The 22,871-nt window shown below is 48.5% G+C and overlaps 1 protein-coding gene across 3 annotated transcripts in view; it reads right to left on the reverse strand.

The window, feature by feature from the left end:
* Positions 1–6,679: 6,679 nt before the first annotated feature.
* RGS6 (regulator of G protein signaling 6) overlaps positions 6,680–22,871 on the reverse strand; it is a 281,414-nt gene continuing 265,222 nt past the window's right edge. For 2 of the 3 annotated variants that reach the window (XM_040601641.1, XM_040601639.1), the window contains one exon: positions 6,680–7,598. In XM_040601641.1, coding sequence (XP_040457575.1) covers positions 7,548–7,598 — 51 coding nt within the window. In that variant the 3' untranslated portion in view covers positions 6,680–7,547. Of the gene's footprint in view, positions 7,599–15,095; positions 20,916–22,871 lie in introns of those variants that run through there. The other variant, XM_040601640.1, reaches the window with a different exon arrangement.

A 22,871-nucleotide genomic window follows, 5' to 3' on the forward strand; every position in this document is an offset into this window, starting at 1 on the left:
TTAACTGATGTGTTTGCTTCCCCGGCTTGTACTGTTCCCTTGCTTCAAGACCAGCATAGTTTGCGGGTCCTGCAGAGACAAACGGCACAGAAAGCAGAGATGCTCTGAAGGACGAAAGCTCGTAGCTCCCTTCAGGCCCGCAGCCCCTGTGGCTGGGCGCAGTGGGGGGCCGCAGGCAGGGCTGGGGAGGGCACAGCCCTCGGGGGGCTCGCTGGGGTTGTGCCTTGTCACTCCGCGGCTTCACTTGCACAGCGCACGGGCTGCTCGGCCGCGAAGCCGCCCCAGCTCCGGGATCTCTCCAAGCCGAGAGCGCGGTCAGCCAGCGCCCGCTCCCCTGCGGGCAGCTCCCCCCGCCCGCCACCCGCCGCGCCCCGGCTGGGCGGGGGGACCGGAGCCCCTCGCAGGGCAATGGTGCCGGGAGGGGACGAGGGTCGCAGGGCAATGGTGCCGGGAGGGGACGAGGGTCGCAGGGCAATGGTGCCGGGAGGGGACGAGGGTCGCAGGAGAGCGGGCAGCTGGCAGCGGCACGGACGTGGGCCGAGGGGAACCAGGTGGCTTCAGCACCCCCCGGCACTCGGCAGAGCTTCGGCGCTCGCAGCGCTTTGTCTCCCGCACTCGCAGAAGCGGGCAGGTGCCTGCGGGAGGGTTGAAGCCCCCGCGGAGGCGGGGGGGGGGGGGGGGGGGGCGGTGCAGGCTGAGGCAGGCGGCCCCGCACGGCCCGGCCGCCCCCCGCAGGGGCGCAGCTGTCCCCGGCCGCCGCCAGCTGCCCCCCCCGGCCCTGCCCCAGCTGCCCCCCGCCTTGCCCCAGTTGCCCCCGGCCGCGGCCACCTGCTCCCCCGGCCCTGCCCCAGGCCAGAAATAGCGGCGGTGACACTGCCCCGCAGTGCCGGGCAGGCGGGCGGCGGGGGAGGGGACACTTCTTGCCACCCCCGCTGCCCTGGCTGTGTCACCGCTGGGAATGATGCTTCGTGTCCGGGATTCACAGATCCCACCTGCCCCCGGGAGCTTACCTCCACCCTCCTTCCTCATGGTCCTTGTGCAACAGCCACCACGGCCCCTCGCCCCCCGCCACAGAACTGGGACTCCCCTCCACCTGTCCCCCAGGCCTTGCCCTCTGCCGGCATTGGGATACGGCCCCAGCGAGCAACGGTGAGCCTCTGGTGCTGGGCAAGTCCCCACGGACAGAACTTGCTGCCCAGGTCTGGCTGCCTTCAACCACACCACGGAGGTAGGAGGCCCTTCAGATTTTTTCCCTTGCAGAGGAAAATCCCACGAGCCTCATTTTTCTGTGGTTGGCCCCAAATGACCTCCAAAGAGCAGAGCGTGGCATTTCAGAATCCCAGATGCTTTAGTGGAAATGTGTCGTATAAAGCATCATTTGAATTTTTTAGCTGGTGTGCCTTAAGCCACGTGGCATCAGGCTCATGCTGAATTATGACAAGAATCAGACACCCACGGTGCTGGGCTATGAAGCTATGCAGCACGCGGGAATAACCTGCATGTGGATGGACGCGAGAAACCTTGACAAGGCTCCAAAAGGGAACAATCACTCCTGTTTTGGAGGATTTCCTAGTCCACCCATAGAAGGTACTGCTCAGGGCTGGCTGTCACCGACTATTTATGGGAGGATGCATGGTTTAACCCCCAAAGATGACAGAGAGAAGCTCAGTTTAGTACCTCTGCTGACAAGCACTATTCAGGGATCAATGCCATTGCCCACAAGAGTTGTCCTCTGCCACACAAGATGTTTCAGGTATCTTCCGGGTCCCCAGTGTCATTGCTGTCAGCCTTGTGTGGATGACCTGGGCACTTCTGACCATCTGAAGCAGCATTAGACTCCTTCATGTGCAACTCATTTGAGCCCTAAGCCTGCAAGTTGTTTCCTAAATTCTGCCCACTAACATCCACCCTCTGCATGGGGTGAATCCGCAGTTTCCTATTGCAAATGTGAGAGGGCAACCACACTGACACTTGTGGCAAGAGCCATAAATTCACATTAAAAGGATTCAAGTAATAGCATTGCTGCGTAAAGACAGCCTTTGAAAAACTTGTTTCCAAATGCTTAGCAGCAGGATTAGAAGGTTGCTGGCTCTTAGCTGCAAGCTTTGCAGATGCTAGGGACTGGCAAAGCAAAATCTGTATCACATGAAAAAGTTGATCAGGTCTGACTCTCTCCTGCCGTGAGATTACTTTTCTCACTACAAAGCATTTCTCCTCACCAGTAAGTTCAAAGTACGTATGGGCATGAAGATAGTGTATTGTTCACCCGCTCACTGTTCTGCTGAGCAGCCGCCTCGCTTGTTCTCCGTCTCAGGTTATAAACAGTGTTGAGAAGCTGCAAAATTGCTCGCAGCTTAAACGACAAAATCATGATAACCTAGCCTATCTTACCCTACTGTGAGCTCTACTTTAATAATCCTGCTTAATCATTAAACCACAATAAGAGCAAGCCAAGGAGTTTAAGGCAAGAGCCAAGCCAAGGCTATCAGAGCATTGCTCAAAACTTGAACTGAGCACAGTCGGCTCCAGACAGAGGAAGCCACATAAAGGGATAGCAAAGCTGTTGTGCAAAGGGTCAGAAAGATGCGGCAGAAAATTCCTATCTGTTGGGACTAGCTGAAGGAGCCAGAGCCAGCTGTGAGCTGCTCCTGCTTGTCAGGAGTCTGCAGCGGTGCCCTATTTAATCCTTTTCCCAGGAGACCATCTTGTTATCTAGCACACACACTCCATTCAAGCCTTGCTGTTGACATAGATGCTTTGACTAAACCCTTATGCCCAATGATTATTGAGTATAACAGTGGTTGCTGGTTATTTTCCAGAATGCTTTACCCTCCACTGAAGGGTACAAAGACAGCAAATGGACACACCTATTCTTTGCTGATCATGCTGCATATTGTATTATGGCAAACTGCTTGTTTTCTAGGGACATTTCAAACACAGCTGAGGTTAAATTAAAATAAAATACAGAAAAGCAGGAAAGGAGATAATATAAAACTATAAAACCTGAGAAGACACACTGCTTCCGTCACTCAGCGGGAGACACTGAGAACAAGGTTAGGCCAAGCCTTGCCCATGGATGCATCCAGGACCTGCACTGATTCCAGCAGGATTATTCACGTGTGCGTGCATGCGTGACAGACAGAACAGATTTGGTACTTATTGCTTTGACTTTTCCAGGATGCTAAATTTATTTGTGCATTTCAGGAAACAAACCAGTACAGTCAGATGTTCTGTACCTGGGTTCCCCTTCCCCCACCCCAAACAGAAATAATTGGAGGCTAAAAGGATCACCCATGCCAGAAGATGAGAGAGCCAAATCCTTTCCAAGGCAAAGGACTCACTGAAATCAACGAGGTTTCACCTGAGTAAGGACTAACTGAAGAACTTCACCACAGTCTATGACAATTTGGCTGAAGAGACAATGAGTCAATTTTGTATTTTCAGCCCAAAATATTAGACTAGAAGGTGGAACTCTCTTGTCTCCGCTTCCTTGAAGGGAGGGGGCAATAGGATTGGTATCGCTGAGATCATTCCAGAATTTGGGTCACCATGCAGAAAACTGACTTGTATTTTGCGGTCCAAAATGGGGCATATTTTGTCTTCATTGTCTCGCTACCACCTCTTGTAGGATTTGACTGCAGCATGGAAGCATCCTGATATAACTTTACAGTTCACCGTGGTGTTGTTACTGTAGTAACTTATTACTAGGACACCTTGTGCTATCTTTATTGCTGCAGTACCTGGTACAAATGTACCACCTTTTGTCCTCACACACCATTATTACTGCCTTATTCCCCAAACTAATTTACTGCAGCATCCTGTTGTGTCTTATTGCTGCATTATCAAAATGCTACTTTACTGCAGCGGCCTGTGTTACCTTATTGCTACATTTATCCTGGTATTATTATGTCAGCTTACTGCCACTTTTTATGGCTGCCCTGCTACCATTTTATTACAGTACTCTATGGGATCTTAGTGTTGAATTATACTGAGAGTACATTAATCCATTTGCTTTAGCCTAACTCTGTCTGCACAGGCTTGTTGAACCTTCCTAGTGCTTGTCCTGGTGCCATTTCACCACAATAGCCACAAATGTTCTGGATACTCTATTATCCAAATAACAGTGTACAGCCATATTTCACAGCCATAGCCCTGTAAGTATGGGAAGCTTTGTAGCTAGCTTGCACAGCATGGACATTGTAAAAGGTTTCCAGACTACCTTTCCTTGAAACAATGCGATTTAGAACATAAATAGAGGTGGAAAGCTGATTTCCTAACTCATCTTCAGCATGATGAGGTAGTTGGAAGACATGGGATGCTTATAAAGCAGTGCATTACCGCTTGCAACACTCCGTGGGATACTGTGAGTGTACAAGAGCAGCATCACTTGGAATAAGCAATGTCATTAAAAAGCAATAAATCGAGGATGCAGTTCACGTGGAAGTAGTTACATGTTAGTATCATCATATGTGAAGTAAAAGACATGTGAAAAGCAGTTCATATGTGTTCCCAGGAGGAGGTCTTGTCTACTCTCATGTCTGTTTTAGAGAAATTTAGTCAGGAAATGATGAGCAGAGGTTTCTTCTCTCCAGAGAATATGAAGCTCTGTCCGCTCAGCTAGCCATTACTGAGCAGATTAGCTTGCACGAGTGTGCATTTAAATGGCAAGCTGTTCAGCATCCAGGCCCCCTGATGTACGCCCATATGCATGCTCCCTGTGCCTGCAAAAATTCCCTCCGTGCACTCAACTGTTCAAACATAGCATATTCCCCACAGGCAAAACACTGCGGCAGCCAACACAGCCGTCCAGCAGGAACAGAGCAGGGAGACAGAGCAGGGTGCCTCGCTCACAGGGCAGCAGCGCATCTCCAAGTTAAAGTCTGGCACTGCCGCTCCCTGCGCAGACCATCACCCAAATTCCACCTGTCCCGTGCACCTGCCAGCATCCTCCAGTCCTGCCATGTTGTGCCCCCACGCTGGAGGACAGTGGAGAGTACCTCCATGGAGCTACCCCACCCTTCACCCAGGAGAAGACCTGTCCAGTATCAGGAACTCACCGCAAAGCAGATACCCCTGGTAACACTTGGCCATCTCTGCTACTTGCTACACATCAGCTCCGTGCTTTATGCGCACATCCTGCTCAGGAATGCTCTGCAGACCAGTTCAGGGGTTCACAGGACAAACCTGCTATAGGAATAGGAAGTACCTTCGCCTAGAGGCTGGGCAGCACTGGCAGTAGATTAGCTTGGGGTGTGAGCAGCTTTTGGTTTACAGAGCTCCAGTGACACATGGTGATGGTGGGGTTGACACAGATAAAAACAACATGGCTCTGAGAAGAGCCAGCCTTTGCATTTTCCTAGGGACGATGTAAAGGGACACATGAATGTGGATGAATAGATAACCAGGCCTGTTACCTGAAGAGCCTCTGTTACCCAAGGGGACCCTTTGGCTGCGTGTGCAACAGAAAATGGGTCCTGCAAGGACAGCCAAGTGACAGTTTGGAGGAGACCAAATGTTCCTTTCAGAGGCAGGACACAGGACACCACATGAATGTACAGGCACATCCATGACAGTTCTTCAGTCTTGGAACTCACTTGTGTGTCACGTATGTGTAGGATAAATCTGAAGACCTCAGACAGCAGGCTGTTTACGGGAATAGGCATGTGTAAAGAACAAATATCATACTCAATATTCTACTGTAAATTCATGCAGGTGTAGACGGTCCTATAGACCTCAGGTAAAATCAATAATAGGAGTTTTCTGGGCGGGGGGGGGGGGCGGGGAGCGGAAAGAGGTATCAAGATGAGAAATGTCATGGGTAAAGAGGGAAGGTCCTTTTTTCTGACAGAAACTACCCTGGCCTGATTTTGTGCACACATAGGCCTTAGATATTAGAATAATACTTGCCTCAGAAGTTAATATTGTCGATAGCCAGCTGTCTACTTAGCTAGATGGTTTTGCCTAGGTAGGAATGCAGACTTGTAGCCATATAGCAATTTCTACCACCTGCACAAAAAGCCAGTTTGCCTTGGCATGAGTGAAGAAGACCAAGAAATGTCTATTTTCACATACGCTTCAGATCTGAAGTGCTTGTAAAATACAGGAGGTTTTGTGGCACTGAGTCAATTGAGTCTTGAAATTTTCATATACAGTATGTGAATGCAGTCCATTTTCCTATCTGCAGCTAGTATACATGGGGGTTTTAATTAAATCAGTTCAGTTCTGTCCTCACCATAACCTCCATACTCCCAACAGTTTGCAACAAGCTAATGGGTCACCTCTTGCAGTTGTATTCACGGGCTGTAGGTCAGATGAGTTTTAGTGGAAGCTCATTTCCTCCAGTGGTACAATTTCACGCTTACAATGCTGCTTCTCAGCAGAGTCAGTTATCTGAGCTGGGCGCGCTGCTGTTTAGGAAAGGTTACCTGGCACCACCCAGCACCTTGCCCTTTCACATCCTGCTCCTGGCGGTCCCATCTCCATCAATTCCCTCCTCACCGCAGGCTGAATTTTGACACCTGCCCATACCAGAGTTGCCTTTCCCTGTATACATGTGAGCAGATTTTGGCCCTCTACAATTGCAGTTGGAGTCCGATTCTATCTACTTGAAGTAAAGCTTGAACGTCCATCATTGAATAAATATGCAAACCCTTAAATAAATAGAAAATCAAATACAATATAAACCAACTCACTTTTAAATACCACGTGCGTGTGTGTCTGTGTGTGTGTTTCTGTGTGCATTACGCATCTAAAACATGACTTTTTGAGCATCAGGCAGAGTCTGATCACATTTGCACTATGCGCACATGCAGAGCGAGTCCGCCGACATCAGAGGATTTGCACCAGGATCAGAGTCTGACTCCATGGGGCAGATCCTCAGGTGATGAAAACCACTCAAGTCTCCTGACTTCAGCTGAGGATCTGGCCATCATCTCTGGGTAAGATACATGCTATTGGAACGACAGTGAATGATGAACTTAAATAGTGCCTTTTTTTTCTTTTTCTTTTTGGCTTTAAAGGAGGAGAGACATAGAAAAGAAAAACAAAGTTAAAGTCAATGAATCTGCAGGAGAAATGCATGGGATTTTGTGAGAAGGAGAAGTAGCTTCCAGCAGATATTTTATTGGATCCAGATGGCCACAAGAAAGGGAGCAAGTGAGATTGCAGCGCCGTCTATTAGAGCCATGTTTGTGCCAGGGAGAGAAGAGATGAAGGAAGAACACCGATCTCTCTCAGCTCTTCTTTCTCCAAGTTGCGGTTGAGTCCGTTCCCTTAAATAACAAGCCAGCAAGCCTCCTGTGTATGGTGAAGTGCGTTCCTCCAAACCCCGCTCGGAAACAAAGCACCTGCAGAGCTCGGCGTCCTTACAAAGCTGTGCAGGCAGGGAAGTGTCGATGTAAACTGTGAGGAGAGGCGCTCACCTGCACGTGGCTTCCCGCTTGTGCTCACTCCGGCTCGCTCCCTCGCAGGGACCCGCTGTCCCCAAAATGCCCCGTCCCCGGCAGCGGTCCCAGTTGTCTCTCCCACGGGGCGGTGGGCTGCAGCTGTCAGGAGGATTGCATCAGGCCTGTGAGGCGCTTGCTCGCCAGAGACTTTCCCTGGAGGGAGGGACAGACAGAGAGACAGAAGAGACCCGGAGGCATGAGTGATGCTATGGGATGCTTTGGCTGCAAGTGAGGGGCAAGGGTCTTCCCCAGAGCGGGGAGCGCACCTGCCTCCCCCAGCCCTGCCGACTGGCGATGGGGGGCTTGCTCATCCCCAGCATCGCGGGTGCCTGTGGTTTTGCCCCAGGCAGGTGGTTTGGCCAGGAGGGGTTGTGGTTAGTGATGTCCAGGTGGCTGTCGCTCAAGGCTGTGCCCCAGGACACTGCCTCGTGAAGATGTTGCCTTTCTGCAGTTACATGGGAACCGGTGAAAGCAACGCTCTGTCTTATGCTTGCTGTGACTTGTTGTGCCCAGTGTCATCCTGCCGGTGCCAGGCCATGGCTTCCATGCAGAGAGCTACCCCAGGGCTGCAAAACCAAGGCCACAGTGAGAGCTGGGATGGCCCTCCCACAGCCTGTCAACCGGTGCCGCTGCACAGCGGCCATCAGAATCAGATCTCGACAAAAATGATTTCAGAAACAGCTTAGCCTGCCCCTGCCCTGCTGCCACCCTGCTTTGCCCACTCCTCCGTCTCTTGTCTCATTGTTCCATTCCTGCCCAGCCTCCCTGCCTTCCCTGTGTTCCCCTCCGAGCCACCGCTCAGGTGCATGGCCGTGGCAGCCTTGCTCATGTGCTGCTGGCATCCACGTGAGCTTCCCCACTGACTGGTGGGACCAAGGACCAGGGAGGTCACCTGCATGTCTGAATCCCCTCGCTGGCTGAGGACATACAGCCCCTGCTTCCAGGACCAAGGAAGGACCTACAGCTGGTCTTCATTTGCAGGCAGTAGGAAAGGTATATCCCCATAGGGGATACTGATGGCGTTGCAATTACTGATGTAACAGTGAAAAATTGCTTCAGGAATTGCACCAGTTGCTGTGTTTCTTTGCTGAGTTTTCCTCTTGAAAAACGATGTTTTTCTTAAAAGAAGAAAAAGTCTTGTTTGAAATAAACATCCAGGGAATACCAGAGAGCCATGGAATACCTAGCAGCTCTTAAACAACCTCCTCTACGTTACTATATATAGCCAAGATTTCCTTTGCAATAGAAGGTTCTAATAATTGCTGTTTGAAAGAAAGAGCAAGACAGATTATACAGTGAAAAAAAGTATGTGCAAAATGCAGGAAAATTTGAAATGTAAAATTTAGCAGGTCATTTGAAATACGCCTTTTTTAACAGGTTAACACTAAGAAAAAAGAACCCCCACACCCCTCCACCCCCACCTCCCCTCTTTGATTTCTAATCTATTCCCATTTAGGGCTGTTCCAGGAGGATGTAACAGTTCTGTGCAGAAGCCTCATTTCGTTACTCAGATGTGTGCCTTTTACTTTTTGCTTGGCTTGGCTGCATGAACATGCATGGCCTAATCTGGCTGCTCCCTGTACATGACCAGCTGGCTGCTGGTAACACTGTGGTCACTCAGGCTGTCCTGCCCAGGACAGAACAGCTACAGTCACAGCTCTGTGGCTCCTCCGTCTCTGCAGCACAGCTTGCACCCAGGGCATGGCTCAGGAGGGACCAGCTCCTTCTCAAGCTCAGCAGACATACCAGCACCACTGACGTTTAAGGCATGTGTGCTTTCCTTCACTATAAATCAAATTATTGATAATTACTATTATTATTTTTAAATGCACTTCTGGGAAGCTCAGCCCAGGGCTACCCCAGGAGGTAGCCAAGACTTCTGCAGAACAACATGGCAGTACTTGGGGGGCTACAACTATGGCTGTCATTTTGCTGCCGTTAAGGAATACCTGAGAAAGAGTGCTAGGGAATTCTCAATTTCTGAATCCCATTTATAGGAAGAAGACAGTAAAGATGCGGATGTTAATTTCTGCAAGAATAACATGGCTGGTTTTTGAAAAAAAAAAAAAAAAAAAAAATAGTTTCCACCTATATTTGGACACTTCCTTAGAAAAACCCCAACAAATAAGCCTTGGGTTTGTATAATGACTATACAGTCAGACTCTAACTAATCTGCTGCAGGCAGCTCCTCTTGTTATCTTCTCAGAGGCAGGCAGCCTGGGGGTATGCCAGCTCCCTGTGCCAGGGTCCAGCCGCGTTGAGGAGCAAACACTGTTCCACATCCAGCCCCACGAATGTGTTCAAAGTGGGAAGGGGGAAATTCCAAGGCCGGGCTGGGCCAAGGGGAGGGGGCACCTGACAGAAAGGCTGCCCTGGAGGAGGTGGTGAGTCAGAAATGGAGCTGATGGCCAAGGTTTGCACAGAGCAAAAGTTTGCTCATGGGTTTTCCAGTGGCAACTGCTTCCTGTCTGCGGGCAAAGGTGGTGAGCTCCATTGGCAGCTCCCCATCTGGCAGGAAAGCTGTTAGCCCAGGAACCCAGATCCAGCCGCTGGTTCTGCAGCTAACTGCCCGCCTGCAGGCTGGGATGAGTCCCCAGCGTGGGGCCCGGCTGTCCGGGAGGATAACTGTGTCAGGGAGGTGTGAGGTGCCAAACAGCCTCACGTGCAGGGACATGCGAACAGATGGGTGCGAGAATATCTGTTTTAAGACTGCAGAAGTAGGCAGCGATGTTTTCTGCTTGGCTGTTGTGTCCAACATTGTGATAAGACAGATGGTGAAAGGATCCCTGGAATCACATAGAAGGATTAATGTGGTGAAATTTCTGGCTACAAGCAAGACCACTGGGCTGTAACTGTAACATTCATCTTTGGTACTGATGGGGTCCCCAACCAGGCATACTGGTGTAGGGGATTTTGTTTCAATCCAATGCAGAGATAAACGTCAGCCTCACAGCATGGGTCTGAGTCATATGAATATCCGTGGGCTGGAGGGTGGGTGGGATGCAAGTATTCAGTTTGGGATTTTCTCATCTTAGACATCCTCATTAAAATAAAAATGAAGAGGATCAGGAAAAATCTGCATTTCATCAGGTAAACTGGTATCTGTTTCCTGTTACTAAAATGAACAAGGGAGCAAAACATTGTGTCACAGGTGGAAATGCTGGATGGGATCCACTTTGCTGGGGTAAATCAATGTGACTTAGCTGCTTTCACAGAACTGCTGCCAGTTTACACTAGTTGAGGGGCTGGTCCATGGCATTTGTTTCAGGTTTAGCCCTCCAGGGCTTCTTAGGCTTGAAATCCAGCAGGAGACACAAAAGTTTTGTGCTAGCTGACTGACAAAAGCCAAAGCGTAGCACACACAATAGCTCCTTCAGGATGGTGCAGCAGCTCGCTCCCCAGCCAGCCGATGCTCTCCCCCAGGACCCCAACCAGTCCATCCAAACCCACCCGACCCTGCTCGCTGGGAGGGCATCCATGGCCAAACAGCCCAGGATGGCATCAGTGTGCCTTAACATCATGGCTTTCCTGTGCCTGCAAAAGGGGCATCCGGGTGACCAGGCAAAGGTGGCCTGGGTCCACCCCAGGACAGCAGAGGTGGGACGCACCCCTGTATTTTTTGCAGTCCTGCGACCTTTCCCTGAGGCTCGTGTGGCATGAGTGCCTCAGTCAGTCAGGTGAAAGGCTGCTCTGAGAAGCTGGAGGTGGCTAAATCAATTCGTAGTTGGGTGCAATGCATGCCAAAAAAGTTTAGGCTCAGGAGGTCATGTTGGGCCTCCTCTGACACTCAGCTGGGATTCCCTTGGGGAGATCTCCAATGAAGTGAGGAAGTTTTGGATTATTACAATGTGAAAGTTTGGCACAAGTACACCTAGTTTCTTTAAAAACGTTCAATCAAAATAAATGTTTTTTTCCTTCCACATCTTTGTTTAGCACGAAACCAGTGGCTGCCTGCACATTTCTACCTCTCCTTTCCCCATTAAAAGAAAATGTCAACAACTCCTGCCTTATTTCCAGGAGAAATTTCATCTAAGCTGTGCTGGCAAGGGACTTGGAAAGCATATGATTTCAGGCTCAGAACACTAGAGTGCTCCTTTTATGCTGTCGTGTGCATACGCTGAATAATAAGGCAAGATTAGAGTCCATGTAAGGAGTAAACTTTTTACATGGGGTCTAAGACTTATAAAGAAATCCCCAGTCCTCCAGTTGCAAAATATTTGTCACTACTGATTAGAGTTATGACAATTAAAAACCCAGACTGTTGTCGCTCAAACAGCATAGCAAAAGGAGTAGGACACATGTTGTAGGGCAGATTTTGTGTGTCTTGTTGGATGCAGGCAGGCTTTCTTTTCTCTCATTCCCTGCAAGCAGCTGGGCTGTAACACAGCTTTAATGCAAACATCACATGCAGTGTCACCACATCTTGGTAAAGGTAACACCCAGTTCTCTCTGTGCAGCTGAATGAATGATTTTTTAATTTTTTTTTTACCCCTGAACACTGGCATGACAGGTGCCTCAGTTTTTACAGCCTGACTTTGGAGTAACCTAAGGAAAAAGTAAAAAAAACCAAACCTGACTTTGGAGTAACCTAAGGAAAATGTCAGAGGATTCTTAGCAAACTTTATGAAACTACCCCCCAGAATCTGACTTCCAAGTATGCGGCCCATCCTATTGCTTGGTTCCAATGCCAGGCAGAGGACCAGACCTCGGCACTCGTGGACCATCAGGGCTCTCACTAAGGCCCAGTGAAGTGAAGATTAACCTGCAGGTCACAGGAGATGCTTAGCGTCTTTGATGGCTGAGTCTTTGCTGAGCAGCTACTAAACTAAACTGTAAAATGCAATTAGCAATTATTTTAATCAAGCAGAATTCAGCAATTTAACATATGCAAGAACCCAAATAAGAGGAGGAAAAAAAAAAAAAGTCTTGAATTTGACACAAAAAGGAGACAGCACTCCTTTCAAACCTCCTGTATGAGGCATCGGAGTTTCCATCCTGCTCTTTGCTTTTATCTACTAAACCCAGCACTTTGCACAGCTGGGAGAGAAGGCAAAGGCTGTGAACTATTTTTTTTTACTACTTTTAGAAAGAAAGTTTATTTTTGTCCAGTACCTGTGATTTCATACATGTTAACATGCTCTGCCCAGCACAGAGTACAGTTTCTGTATCTAGCATGCAGATACATCAACCACCACTAACATGCAGGAGCCAGCACTTCCATGCACACCATCAGCAATGTACCTGAACACCCAGGCAGGATTTATCCCGTAGGGAGCTTTGTGGATGCACCAATGGAGGGAGAGGAAGCACGTGGGGAGCTTCTGATATGGCAGCATAGGCTCCCCTTTTTGCTGTGTCAATACAGACCAATGTGCTTTCATGCTGACTGTTCACATCCACACTCTCCACCCACCAGCTTAGGACTTTGCCTGCTATAGCTGACTCCACGTCTTGCTCTCTGCCCCTCTTTTGTGCTCAGGGTTGTCCTCTCCCCAGCCTGCTGCCCAATCTGCTCCAGCCAGAAGCATCACATTCCTGGAGAAGTCATCTCCAGGGGAGCGGCGTTAACCCATCCTTCTGCAAGACCCCCAGCAGAGGACTGGGGCTGGTTTGCATCTCCACTGGAGATGAACAAACCCTACCTCCATCAGCTTGAATCTGAGTTTTTTCACGTGGTGACAGGCACTGCTCAGACCTCCTACCTTTTAGCTAACATACTACAAGAACATTGTGCCACCAAACTTCACTTCTAAGAAAGAGATTATCATGGCCCTAGTGCTGCCAGCACTGTTTGGTTTTCAATGTTATATTACACTGCAGATCTTGTGTAGAGGGATGAAGCTGGGTTAATGATCATTGATAACATACAGCTGTGGGCTGGCTTCAGGGGCGGTGGGTCGGCTGATGTAGATAAGGTGCAGCTGTGGCTGGTTCTGGTAAGGGGCTGGGCAGCCAGTGAAGAGGGAGCAGCCGAGGAAGAGAGAGGAGGAAGAAGCAGAGAGAAGAGAGTGAGCGAGCATGCCCTGGATGAGGTAAGATGAGGAGAAGGCAGCAGAGGGACTGGCATGAAGAGGGTGTTGGTGTGAGATGGTAAAAGACCTTGTTGCAGCTGGCTAGTTTGGAGAGTGCTGCGATAATTGGTGCCCTGTGTGAGGCCCTTTGGATTATGAGACTGAGTGTAACGAGCGGCAACAGCGGTGATGGCTGTGCTGGGGGATGTTTGAAGTTTTGAACAGTGACGGTGGCGCCCAACATAGCAGAGACAGGCGCGGATAGACTGTGATCCAGATCACGTTGAGATAGGTGGGAAGAACCTGGGGATCTGGATCAGACACCGGTAAAGGTGAGCTGTTGGGATCAAGGAGAAGGAAGCCTGACTGCCGTGGAGTTAAGAGACTGAGGGTAACGGGTGACAGCAGCAAAGTACATGGCCAGATGTGGCAGCAGCCCACAGCTGTGGTGGGTCCAGAGCGGGTCTGGCCAGACAGCGGTGATGGCTGTGCCGGGGGAAGGTGTGGGAGCAGCGCAGTGCCGTGGGCAGCTCCCACCGTTGCTGCTGCTGCTCGGCCTGGTGGTATTCTTGCTGGTGTTTGTGTGCTCGTTGAAGGTGTCTCCACTTGTAGAAGAAACGGGTGACTTGTAGAAGAAACGGGTGACCACAAGGATGTTGAGAAGCTTGTTGGGACACAAAGTAATGTGTTAGTGCTGTATTCTTGATCTGCTGCTGTTGAAAGCTTGTTCAGGTTACTGTCTGGTGTGACCCAAGCGGTGAAAGGATGAGGTAGTATAAGTTCATCAGAACCCCTCTCTAAAGAAAACAAAATCCTAGATGTCAGGAAAGCAGATGAGAAGAAAGGTGATCAGCCCTCAGAAGCTGAAAAGCCCAAGATAAAATGGCAGAAGGGATATGTGTATGAGTTCAGGGACAAATTGTCTGGACTGTATGAGAAGTTTATTTGTGAAAAAGTTGTGATGATTGTTAAATACATAAGGCATGAAATGTTAAGAAGAAAAAAAGAGTTCAGGGACAAGTTGTCCGGAATGTATGCAAAGTTTATTTGTAAAAAGTTTGTGATGATTCATAAAAACATGAGGTATGAATTATTAAAAAGAAAAGAGGGGGAATTGTAGAGCAGGGGTCCCCAAACTTTTTAAGCAGGGGGCCGGCGCGCGGATGCAGTGGCAGGCAGCCATCTGCGGCTGCTTGGTTTTGCCCCCAACCCCCGGCAGGGGGGTTCTGTAAATACCGGGGGCTGGACTGAGGACCCTGGGGGGCTGTATCCAGCCCACGGGTAGAGGGATGAAGCTGGGTTAATGATCATTGATAACATACAGCTGTGGGCTGGCTTCAGGGGCGGTGGGTCGGCTGATGTAGATAAGGTGCAGCTGTGGCTGGTTCTGGTAAGGGGCTGGGCAGCCAGTGAAGAGGGAGCAGCTGAGGAAGAGAGAGGAGGAAGAAGCAGAGAGAAGAGAGTGAGCGAGCATGCCCTGGATGAGGTGAGACTAGGAGAAGGCAGCAGAGGGACTGGCATGAAGAGTGTGTTGGTATGAGGTGGTAAATGACCTTGTTGCAGCTTGATGGTTTGGAGAGTGCTGTGACAATCCTGGGGAAATTTTATTTTTATGTCATTTAAAAATATTCTTTTTATTAGATTTTTTCATTAAAAGTTACATTGCAAACATAGTAACATAAATTAACAAAGTTAAATATGAAACAGTTAAGAACATAAAAAACACAGGAAAATAACTTAGTTCAACATAAAATAAACACAGACACATAAACTATGAACATATATAACACAAATTAGCACACAAAATATGGTGGGTGATACCACCAATTGCACACTGACACAGACTGAAAATAGGAGCTGCAAAGTGGCTGTAGAGGGTAAGCAGGGGAGTGGCTGCTTGTGATGTGCAGGATGCTCACCCATTGTCACCAGCGTGGTTTTACAAGCTGCCCCCAAACTCTCGCAGAGCGGGCCCTACTCCTCTTGTAAGGCTTGAATGACAAGTTTCCTGAGCTTCTTGCCATTCCTGCTGATAGCAGTGAAGCTGAGCAACCATGGGTTAGGTTCTTACATTTGATACTGCTTTTTTCCTTTTCCAGCTTATATCGCTACAGGAACAGTTCAGAGCTGCAGTCCAATTAAAACTGCGATCATCCATAGCCACTTTACTTTGTGTGGATTGTCTATGCTTCCTAGGAGAGGCACTGCACTTTGCTTTGAGAAATACCAGTGCACCACTGCATACGGCACAAACCAGGAACTGACACATGCCCCAGACTCACCCACTCCTAGAACAGCTTCATAATGGTTGGAGCTCTCCTCTACCATCCCACCAGCACCACAAGGAAGATCCTCTTCTGTTCTGGAGCACTCTGGGCTCCTTGTATCGAAGAATGTGTTCAAGCTAACTTTGGCATTAGCTGAAGCAGCCTACGGACTGCTTAAACTTACCACAGTGAAGGAGGGCACTTCACCACAGACCTGCCAGGATCAATGCAGCCAGCATACGATGGTGTAGTAGAATGTTTTTCCAAGCCACCCCAGAAAATGCCCTTACTGCGTGTTGCTGGTCTGCCCCTCGTGCAGGGTGCAGTTCTATTATTCCCTTTGTGTGCAATGGACTCAGTTTGTTTAACTGTCTTCAGCAGGACTGGGAACCAGGTAAGTAAGTATCTTGCACAGTCAGAGGAAAACAGAAACACCAGCAAAATATGAAACCCCTTTGGAGTATCGGAATAAGCTTGGCTGAAATCACAGCAGGGACTAAGCCCCCCTCCCTGTCAAACCCCTTGCTAAGATCCCGGTTCAGTATCTGCAGCTAGCATCTAGACCTCTCTGTAGTGGGAAGGTGCCAACTTTCATCTTCCAGAGTTTGTGTGTGGCTGGAATAAAAGACAGTAAATGAACAGTATGCCCTGAACTCTGCATAATACCTTTCATCCAGAAGGATCCCAAAGCACTTCAGAAACCATACACACAGGGATCACTCACTCACTGATGGAAGGTAGTGAGCTCAGGGGCGAAAGGCAGCTGCCGTTCTGCACTACCAGCGCTACACAGCAGTATTTTTAGGAAGGGAAGTGAGGAATAACTTATCCACTAGAAGTGATGAATACTTACCCTTCAAAGGAGCCCCTGTATAGAGAACAGACTACACAGCACACATGTAATAACATGCAACCCACCGCGTATCAAACCAGGTAAGGTACTATGCCAATACCAGGAACAGATGCAATTCAAGCGTGCCACGACCAGTCGATGGTGCACTGTGCAGGCCATGCACCCAGTAATCCCAGGGCTAGGTACTGACACTGACCAGTTACTGCACATAAGAGAACAATCAGATGACAGGTTGCAAATGCCAACTGGATCCCTTCATGCTCCAGGTACATTCTGATGCTTTCCATCACCTATGTAATGCAAGTACCTTTTCCCAGTAAAAGCCGGTATTTGTTAATGGCTGGAGTAGTGGAGCAAGCAGATTTTCTTTTAAAGTAAAATATCTTCCGAAGATAAAAATAACCCTTTTCCCAGAAGTCTTTACTTGCTGCCAAATCTAAGAAACTTTGGCATCCATTCATATATCTTTCCCTAATCTTATCCCCTATCCTTCTAGCTGTCTGTTCTGATACTCACTTCACCAGCACCTCGGTCCATCACTTTTTTTATACTTCCCAGTTTTTAAACCACTATTGTCTCCCCATAATGGCTTAAACCTTTGTGTTTATTATATTGCAGGTTGTGAATACTTTCCATGCCCTCAAATGCCGTTACCTATTTATGCAAGCTGGTAGAGCTGGGAAAGTGAAAAAGTGGGAAAGCTGGTAAGTATATGATAGTTCTATGAGATTATCAAGGAACCAGTTAAAATGAGAGCCCTGATGATCTCCAGCAGCAATTCTTTCTCCAGCCTTATGCCTTCTTCACTGTGTTCATGGTTAGTGTTTGTAATACATCACAGTGACACAAAGCTGTGCAAAATATCACACGGTTCACCTGAGAAAGGTAAGATCCCATCAACACATTTCATGTGTGTGACACCATACTCATGAATTAAGAATAGGACCAGGACAGTTCACATGTGACTTGAACTCTGATCCAACAGCAGACAAACTGAGAAGACAAAAACCAGCATGAGGCAGTAGCAGTGGCCAAGGGATGAAGCTGAAGATGGGAAAGCAGTAGCAGGGAAGAACAAGGGTAACACCACAGAGCTGGAAAACTGCTGAGAGCATCTAGGAAGGGACAGCCAGGCAGGCAGGGTAGACACTGAAGCTTTCATGGCTGCATAACGCAAATGAACAGATACACATGGAACTGAAACTAAATATGGGACTGGATTTCTCTGGGTGCTGGAGTGAGATGCTCTCAAAGTTCTAAGCCAAGGATCGTTTAATACAAAATAGCCAAAAGACACCAGAAAACGAAAGCTGAGGAAATACTACAATGAAAATGCCAGTTTGCACCACTGCGAGGAGGAGGAGGGCATTTTAGGCTCCAGACAGAAAGCATCCTGGCCACTGAGCATGACAACTATATCAAAATACACCATCTCCAGTCCTATTCTTGCTCCTGGAAAAGCCATCTTTGCATGAGAAACCAAGGTGGGAGACCGGCTCTGTAGTGATTAAGGATGCAATGTGGGAGCCCATACAAGGCTTCTGGATGAGAACACAAAATCACCCCACTGCTGCTAACGCAAGGACTACAGCAACTCTTGCTTACCAGCACCTGCCTTCTGCCTACTGCAGCTGTCTCCTACGGTTAATGAAGCTGGGCCAGTCTGCCGATCAGTTATTCATCTATGCCTGGGAACTGAGACAATCTTCAGTGACTTGCAGTCCTGTACAAAATGTTCCATCCATAACATCCAGGGCTCTAAAGAAATCTCATCTGACCACCACATCACCCACCAGTCCTTCTGTTTGAAAACAGCAGGTCCAGTGGGGCATCTCCCCTGGCTGGCTCATTCAACTTTCTCACACAGCTGGTGTCTTCCACACACTCCAGGAACCTCCTAGGTCGTTTCCTCTCCGCTGTGTTGTATTTCCAGCAGACATCTGCTAGGTTGAAATCTCCTATGAGAACAAGGGCTGCTGCCCCGAGCAGAGACCTATTATCATTCCTCCCTGTCACTTCGCCCCCCTCCATCTGCCTGGTGGCGAGCAGGCAGGGGAGCCTCCGCTTCTTGTGATGTGTCCATGGGGTGCATTTGTCTCAGTGAAGGCAGAGAATGGCTCCAGCGGTCTGTCTCCCTCTCACACTCCCCGATACTCCTTAACCTTTTTAATTCTTCTTTCAGCTCTGCCACCAGGCTGAGAGATCATCCACCTGGTTGCACCTCACACAGGTGTTACCTCTGCTGCCCTCCAGTAGCAGTCTCACTACATACTCGCATTTCCTTTAGGACTTAAGGGAAGGGCTCCTTTTCCCATTAGTATTACACTCTTTACAGACTGTAGTGATGAAAGGCAAAGTACAGCCCATAGCTTATCACGTGTAGGCAGCCACAGCAGGCCTGTGCCCATCACACCTCTGCATACACTGTGCTGCGCCACTATGGCTTGAGGGAGGCGGGGAGAACGCAGGGAAAGGGATTTTCCACAGATTCCTATGTCCAGCCAAAAGTCCAGCATTTGCACCTTCACCCCCCCCAGTCCTGTGCAGCACCCTCCGGCTGGGGCTGTTGGTTTTGCCTCAGGCTGCCATGTGCTGCCATCGCTTGGGCTGAGTTTCACAAGGGGCCCTCCCAGGTTGTGCAGCTCTCCTCTCTGATCTCAGGCAGCCAGAGACACACAAGAGCTTCTTTATCTTCTTCAGCTGAAGAGATTTTTCAGTCCGGGAATGTAACGAGTAAGTGTGCCGTGTCAGTCGGTTGAGACAGAAGTTGTAAAAATTCTGAATAAACAATGTATCACTGGTCTGCCCGCTCTCTTGTCCTTTAAAGCACGAAGATTGAGAACTCTGAACCTCTCAAAAGCTGTACGTGCGTGTGCGCCTTTTGCTCTTAAAAAAATGTCAGCTGGGAATAAAATGCAGAGATCTTCTCAGCATTGGGTCACCACCTCAATATTGAGTCAGAAACTTTAACACCAGCTTTCTTACAGGGGAAATTCCTTCCTTGGAATATAGCAAGTTTAGGAAAATTGGAATTCAAGTCCAAGTATCATGGCCCAGGCTTATCCAAGTTACCTGCTGAGGCTGTATCCATAGGTTTAATCCCTGTTATTGCTAGAGTACCATTGCTGCTTTTAGAGAGAATACTCAAGATGCTGCAACAAAGCAACCCCCTCCTCTTTCCCCCTTTTTTAAGTGTAAATGGCCATCAGCACAAGTTAGGCAGAGACTTAGTGGCTTCCTTAGCAAGACAAAAGCAGCAGTGGTTCCCCTAACTGTACTCATTAAAATATATTTTCCTTCTACTCTTGGCCCTGAAGGATCATCTCAGCTTACGAGAACTAAGCTTCTGTCTATCTGATTATTAAATCATTTCTAAAGCAGATGGGAAACTACACTGGTTTAAACAGCTAGGCTGAGACTGCATGGCTAAAAATAGTATAGCAGACTCCTTTTAATTAGCAAGATGATCAAATATGACAGAAGAGAGAGATGTGGATGTATGGAATTGTGTGCATGTGTGTCTTTAAGTTATTACTTCAGTACCTGGTATTATTTATAACATATATGATACATGATATCTGATTTTTATGATGCCATTTATCTTCACCTGGGAGAGGAGACAGGCTAACTCTGCTTTCATAATGTCAATCTTTGCTCTACTCAAAAGGAAAACTATAGTGAGATAAACCTGCCACCATGTGCACTGCCATCATTTTTAAAATTAGGTGGATTAGTAAGCGCTCCGATGCAGTGGACTGTCAGATCTGCAACTCCCTGTGATTGACCCTTTCCCAGGACTCCCACGGAGAGCACGGAAGAGCCCGCCTAGCTTTACACTTGCGATTTCAGGAGCCTGGCATAGGGCTGATGGGGTCAGGGACTGTTGTCTATCCTACCGCTGTGCTGCCCACATATCTTTGAGGACTCTTCAAAACCGATCAGGGGAGAAAATAAATCTGTTGCCCGCCTGCTCGCAATGTGTGCCTTGCAGCAATCTGGTCTATCATGTGGACATGGCCCTTTGCTGTTCACCAGATGACTGATGACCGTGATGCTTGGTCCTGGGACCACACAGCCGCTGGCCAGGCTGTGGTGGTGGGCTGTCATGGAATGCACGCTGATGCTGCAGCTGTAGACTTCAGGCAGGTAAGCTGAGGAGACTGAGGATGTCTGGCATGTTGGGTGCTGGCTCAGACAGATGTCCCCTTGATCCAAGGGGAACCCAGACAGGGAGGCACTGCAAACTATGCCCTTCACTACAGGAGGACCTGAGCAGTGGTGGGCACAACTCCCTTCTTGGCCATTGCACAAAGGTATTGTGCCAATACTTTGAAAGGACCTGAAAGTAAAAGGTAAACTATCACCACAGTGTCCTGCTTAATGTGGACCAGATAGCGCCTGGCTTCCAGAGCGATTTGGTGCAAAACCACGGTGCATTCATCAATTGTGAGCTGCCTTCTCCTGGTCAAAAGTACCAAGCCAAGGAAGATGAGGCAGGGGGTCTTGTAGGAATTGAAGAGTAGTAAAAAAAAAACACCCAAAAATCTGCAAAATCCTGTTCTTTCTTATTCCTCATTGATTGCCTTGAAGGTGAAAAGCCTCTGGCTGGCCACCAGGGCTCCACAGTGCCTTTCTAAAGGATGTTAAATGGTCTGGGGTTAATCTGTGACTGACATGAGCAGGAGCCCTGTGGGTAAGGTGACTTCCACTTGCTCCAAGTCTGCACTGCCAAAGCCAAGCTGTATACTTTTCCACCCAGTTCAGGAGAGCAATTCAGAAGCACTGAAAGATTTTTCTGGAGAGGGGTTTAACCCAAGTAAGAGACAAAATGCCTGCAACATGGTTTGCAGTTTGTCAGCAAAGCTTTACTGTTTCTTTTTCTGAAGTGTTTCATTTTCCCCCTGTCTTTCTCAAACAAGAGATGGTGAGATTCAAGCAACTAGAACAGGCAAACCTAGAGGGTCCGTTTTTTCACTAAAGTGAAGACTCGCTGGTCTGGCTACAAAGCGGTCTTCTCTGGTATGGAAAGCAGCCCTGTAAGTACAGCATCAGGAGCAAGGAAGGGGTCATGAACCTCCACACCTCCACGCTCCTGCTCTGGCTCTATGCCACATACACTGTTAGTGGAACCAAGTTCCCCAAATTTGAGTACAGCAATGCAAAAGGAAACCATAGCATCATTAGATGTATGTTTTCTTTATGATGCTTATCACAGCTGAAAGTTACAGCCAATTTAATCAATAGTAACTGCTTTATTTGAAGGAACAATGAGCTAAAAATTATCCAGGGGAGGTTCTCAATAGGCCTGAAGTGCCAGAGTACTACAGGAAACAATAGCTGATTGATACTGGGAGAGAATTTGCTCCATATTTTAAATCACATTTTAGATATTCTTATGACCTTACTAATAATCATGATGATGCAGAAAGAACAAACACAGCCAGGCCACTTTATTCCCCACTGTGTCTTTGAGCTATTCCTTGGCTAATTATTTTCCTGATGTTTTTGCTAAATGACTTATGTCTTCAGTCAACTTGTGTTCTTGAAGTCCATATTTATATCTTGAAATTCAAGTGCAATTTACCTTAGAATTTTCATTTTTATCCAAAACCAAAGTTCCGGAGTTCTGTCCCAAGTTCTGCATTACCTTTCCACTTCCCACAACTCTGGCTGGGTTTCCCAGTGAGTGTGGAGGCTGCGGGGCACATCTGGCTGCGCAGCACCCGCCAGGCTGGCTCAGACCCCCAGAGCTGCCCCAGCAGGCAGCACATCTGCTGAAGTGCCCCGCACCGTGAGGTGTGTGGCCTGGAGCACATGCTGCAGTGGTAAGGCCAAGCCTTCAAGGACCTCAACTCAGTAATTTCCCAAAATGCTGGGTCACATGCCACAGCCAAATCTGAAAATTTCCCCAGCGCCTACTGCATCCTCCCAGCGCCAAACAGAGCAGCGCAGTCTGGAGGTGGCCCTGGTCTGCTGACAGTTTATATTCCAGGCTTCCAGCCTGGAAGCCACGACTTCATCTCAGCAATGGCTCCTAAGGCAAATAAACTTCTAGCCGTGGTTGTTTTGGATTTTCCTCTTACAGCCATTACTGGAAATGTGACCTCATATTATTTGCTTTACAAAACAGGCTTAGGGCTCTGCCATGAAGAGAGCAGAGCACTGGGGCTCTGTTCCAGCCAAACCTTAAGCATATGCTTAACTTCAGCATGCTTGTGCAGGGTCAGCTTGAGTAAGTGATCCTGTAATGAGCAATCACTAAAGCACAGTGGAGGTCTGGGAATGAGGGCTGCTA

This window comes from Falco naumanni, chromosome 7 (genome assembly GCF_017639655.2).
Source record: "Falco naumanni isolate bFalNau1 chromosome 7, bFalNau1.pat, whole genome shotgun sequence".
In the NCBI taxonomy this organism is placed as follows: domain Eukaryota; kingdom Metazoa; phylum Chordata; class Aves; order Falconiformes; family Falconidae; genus Falco; species Falco naumanni.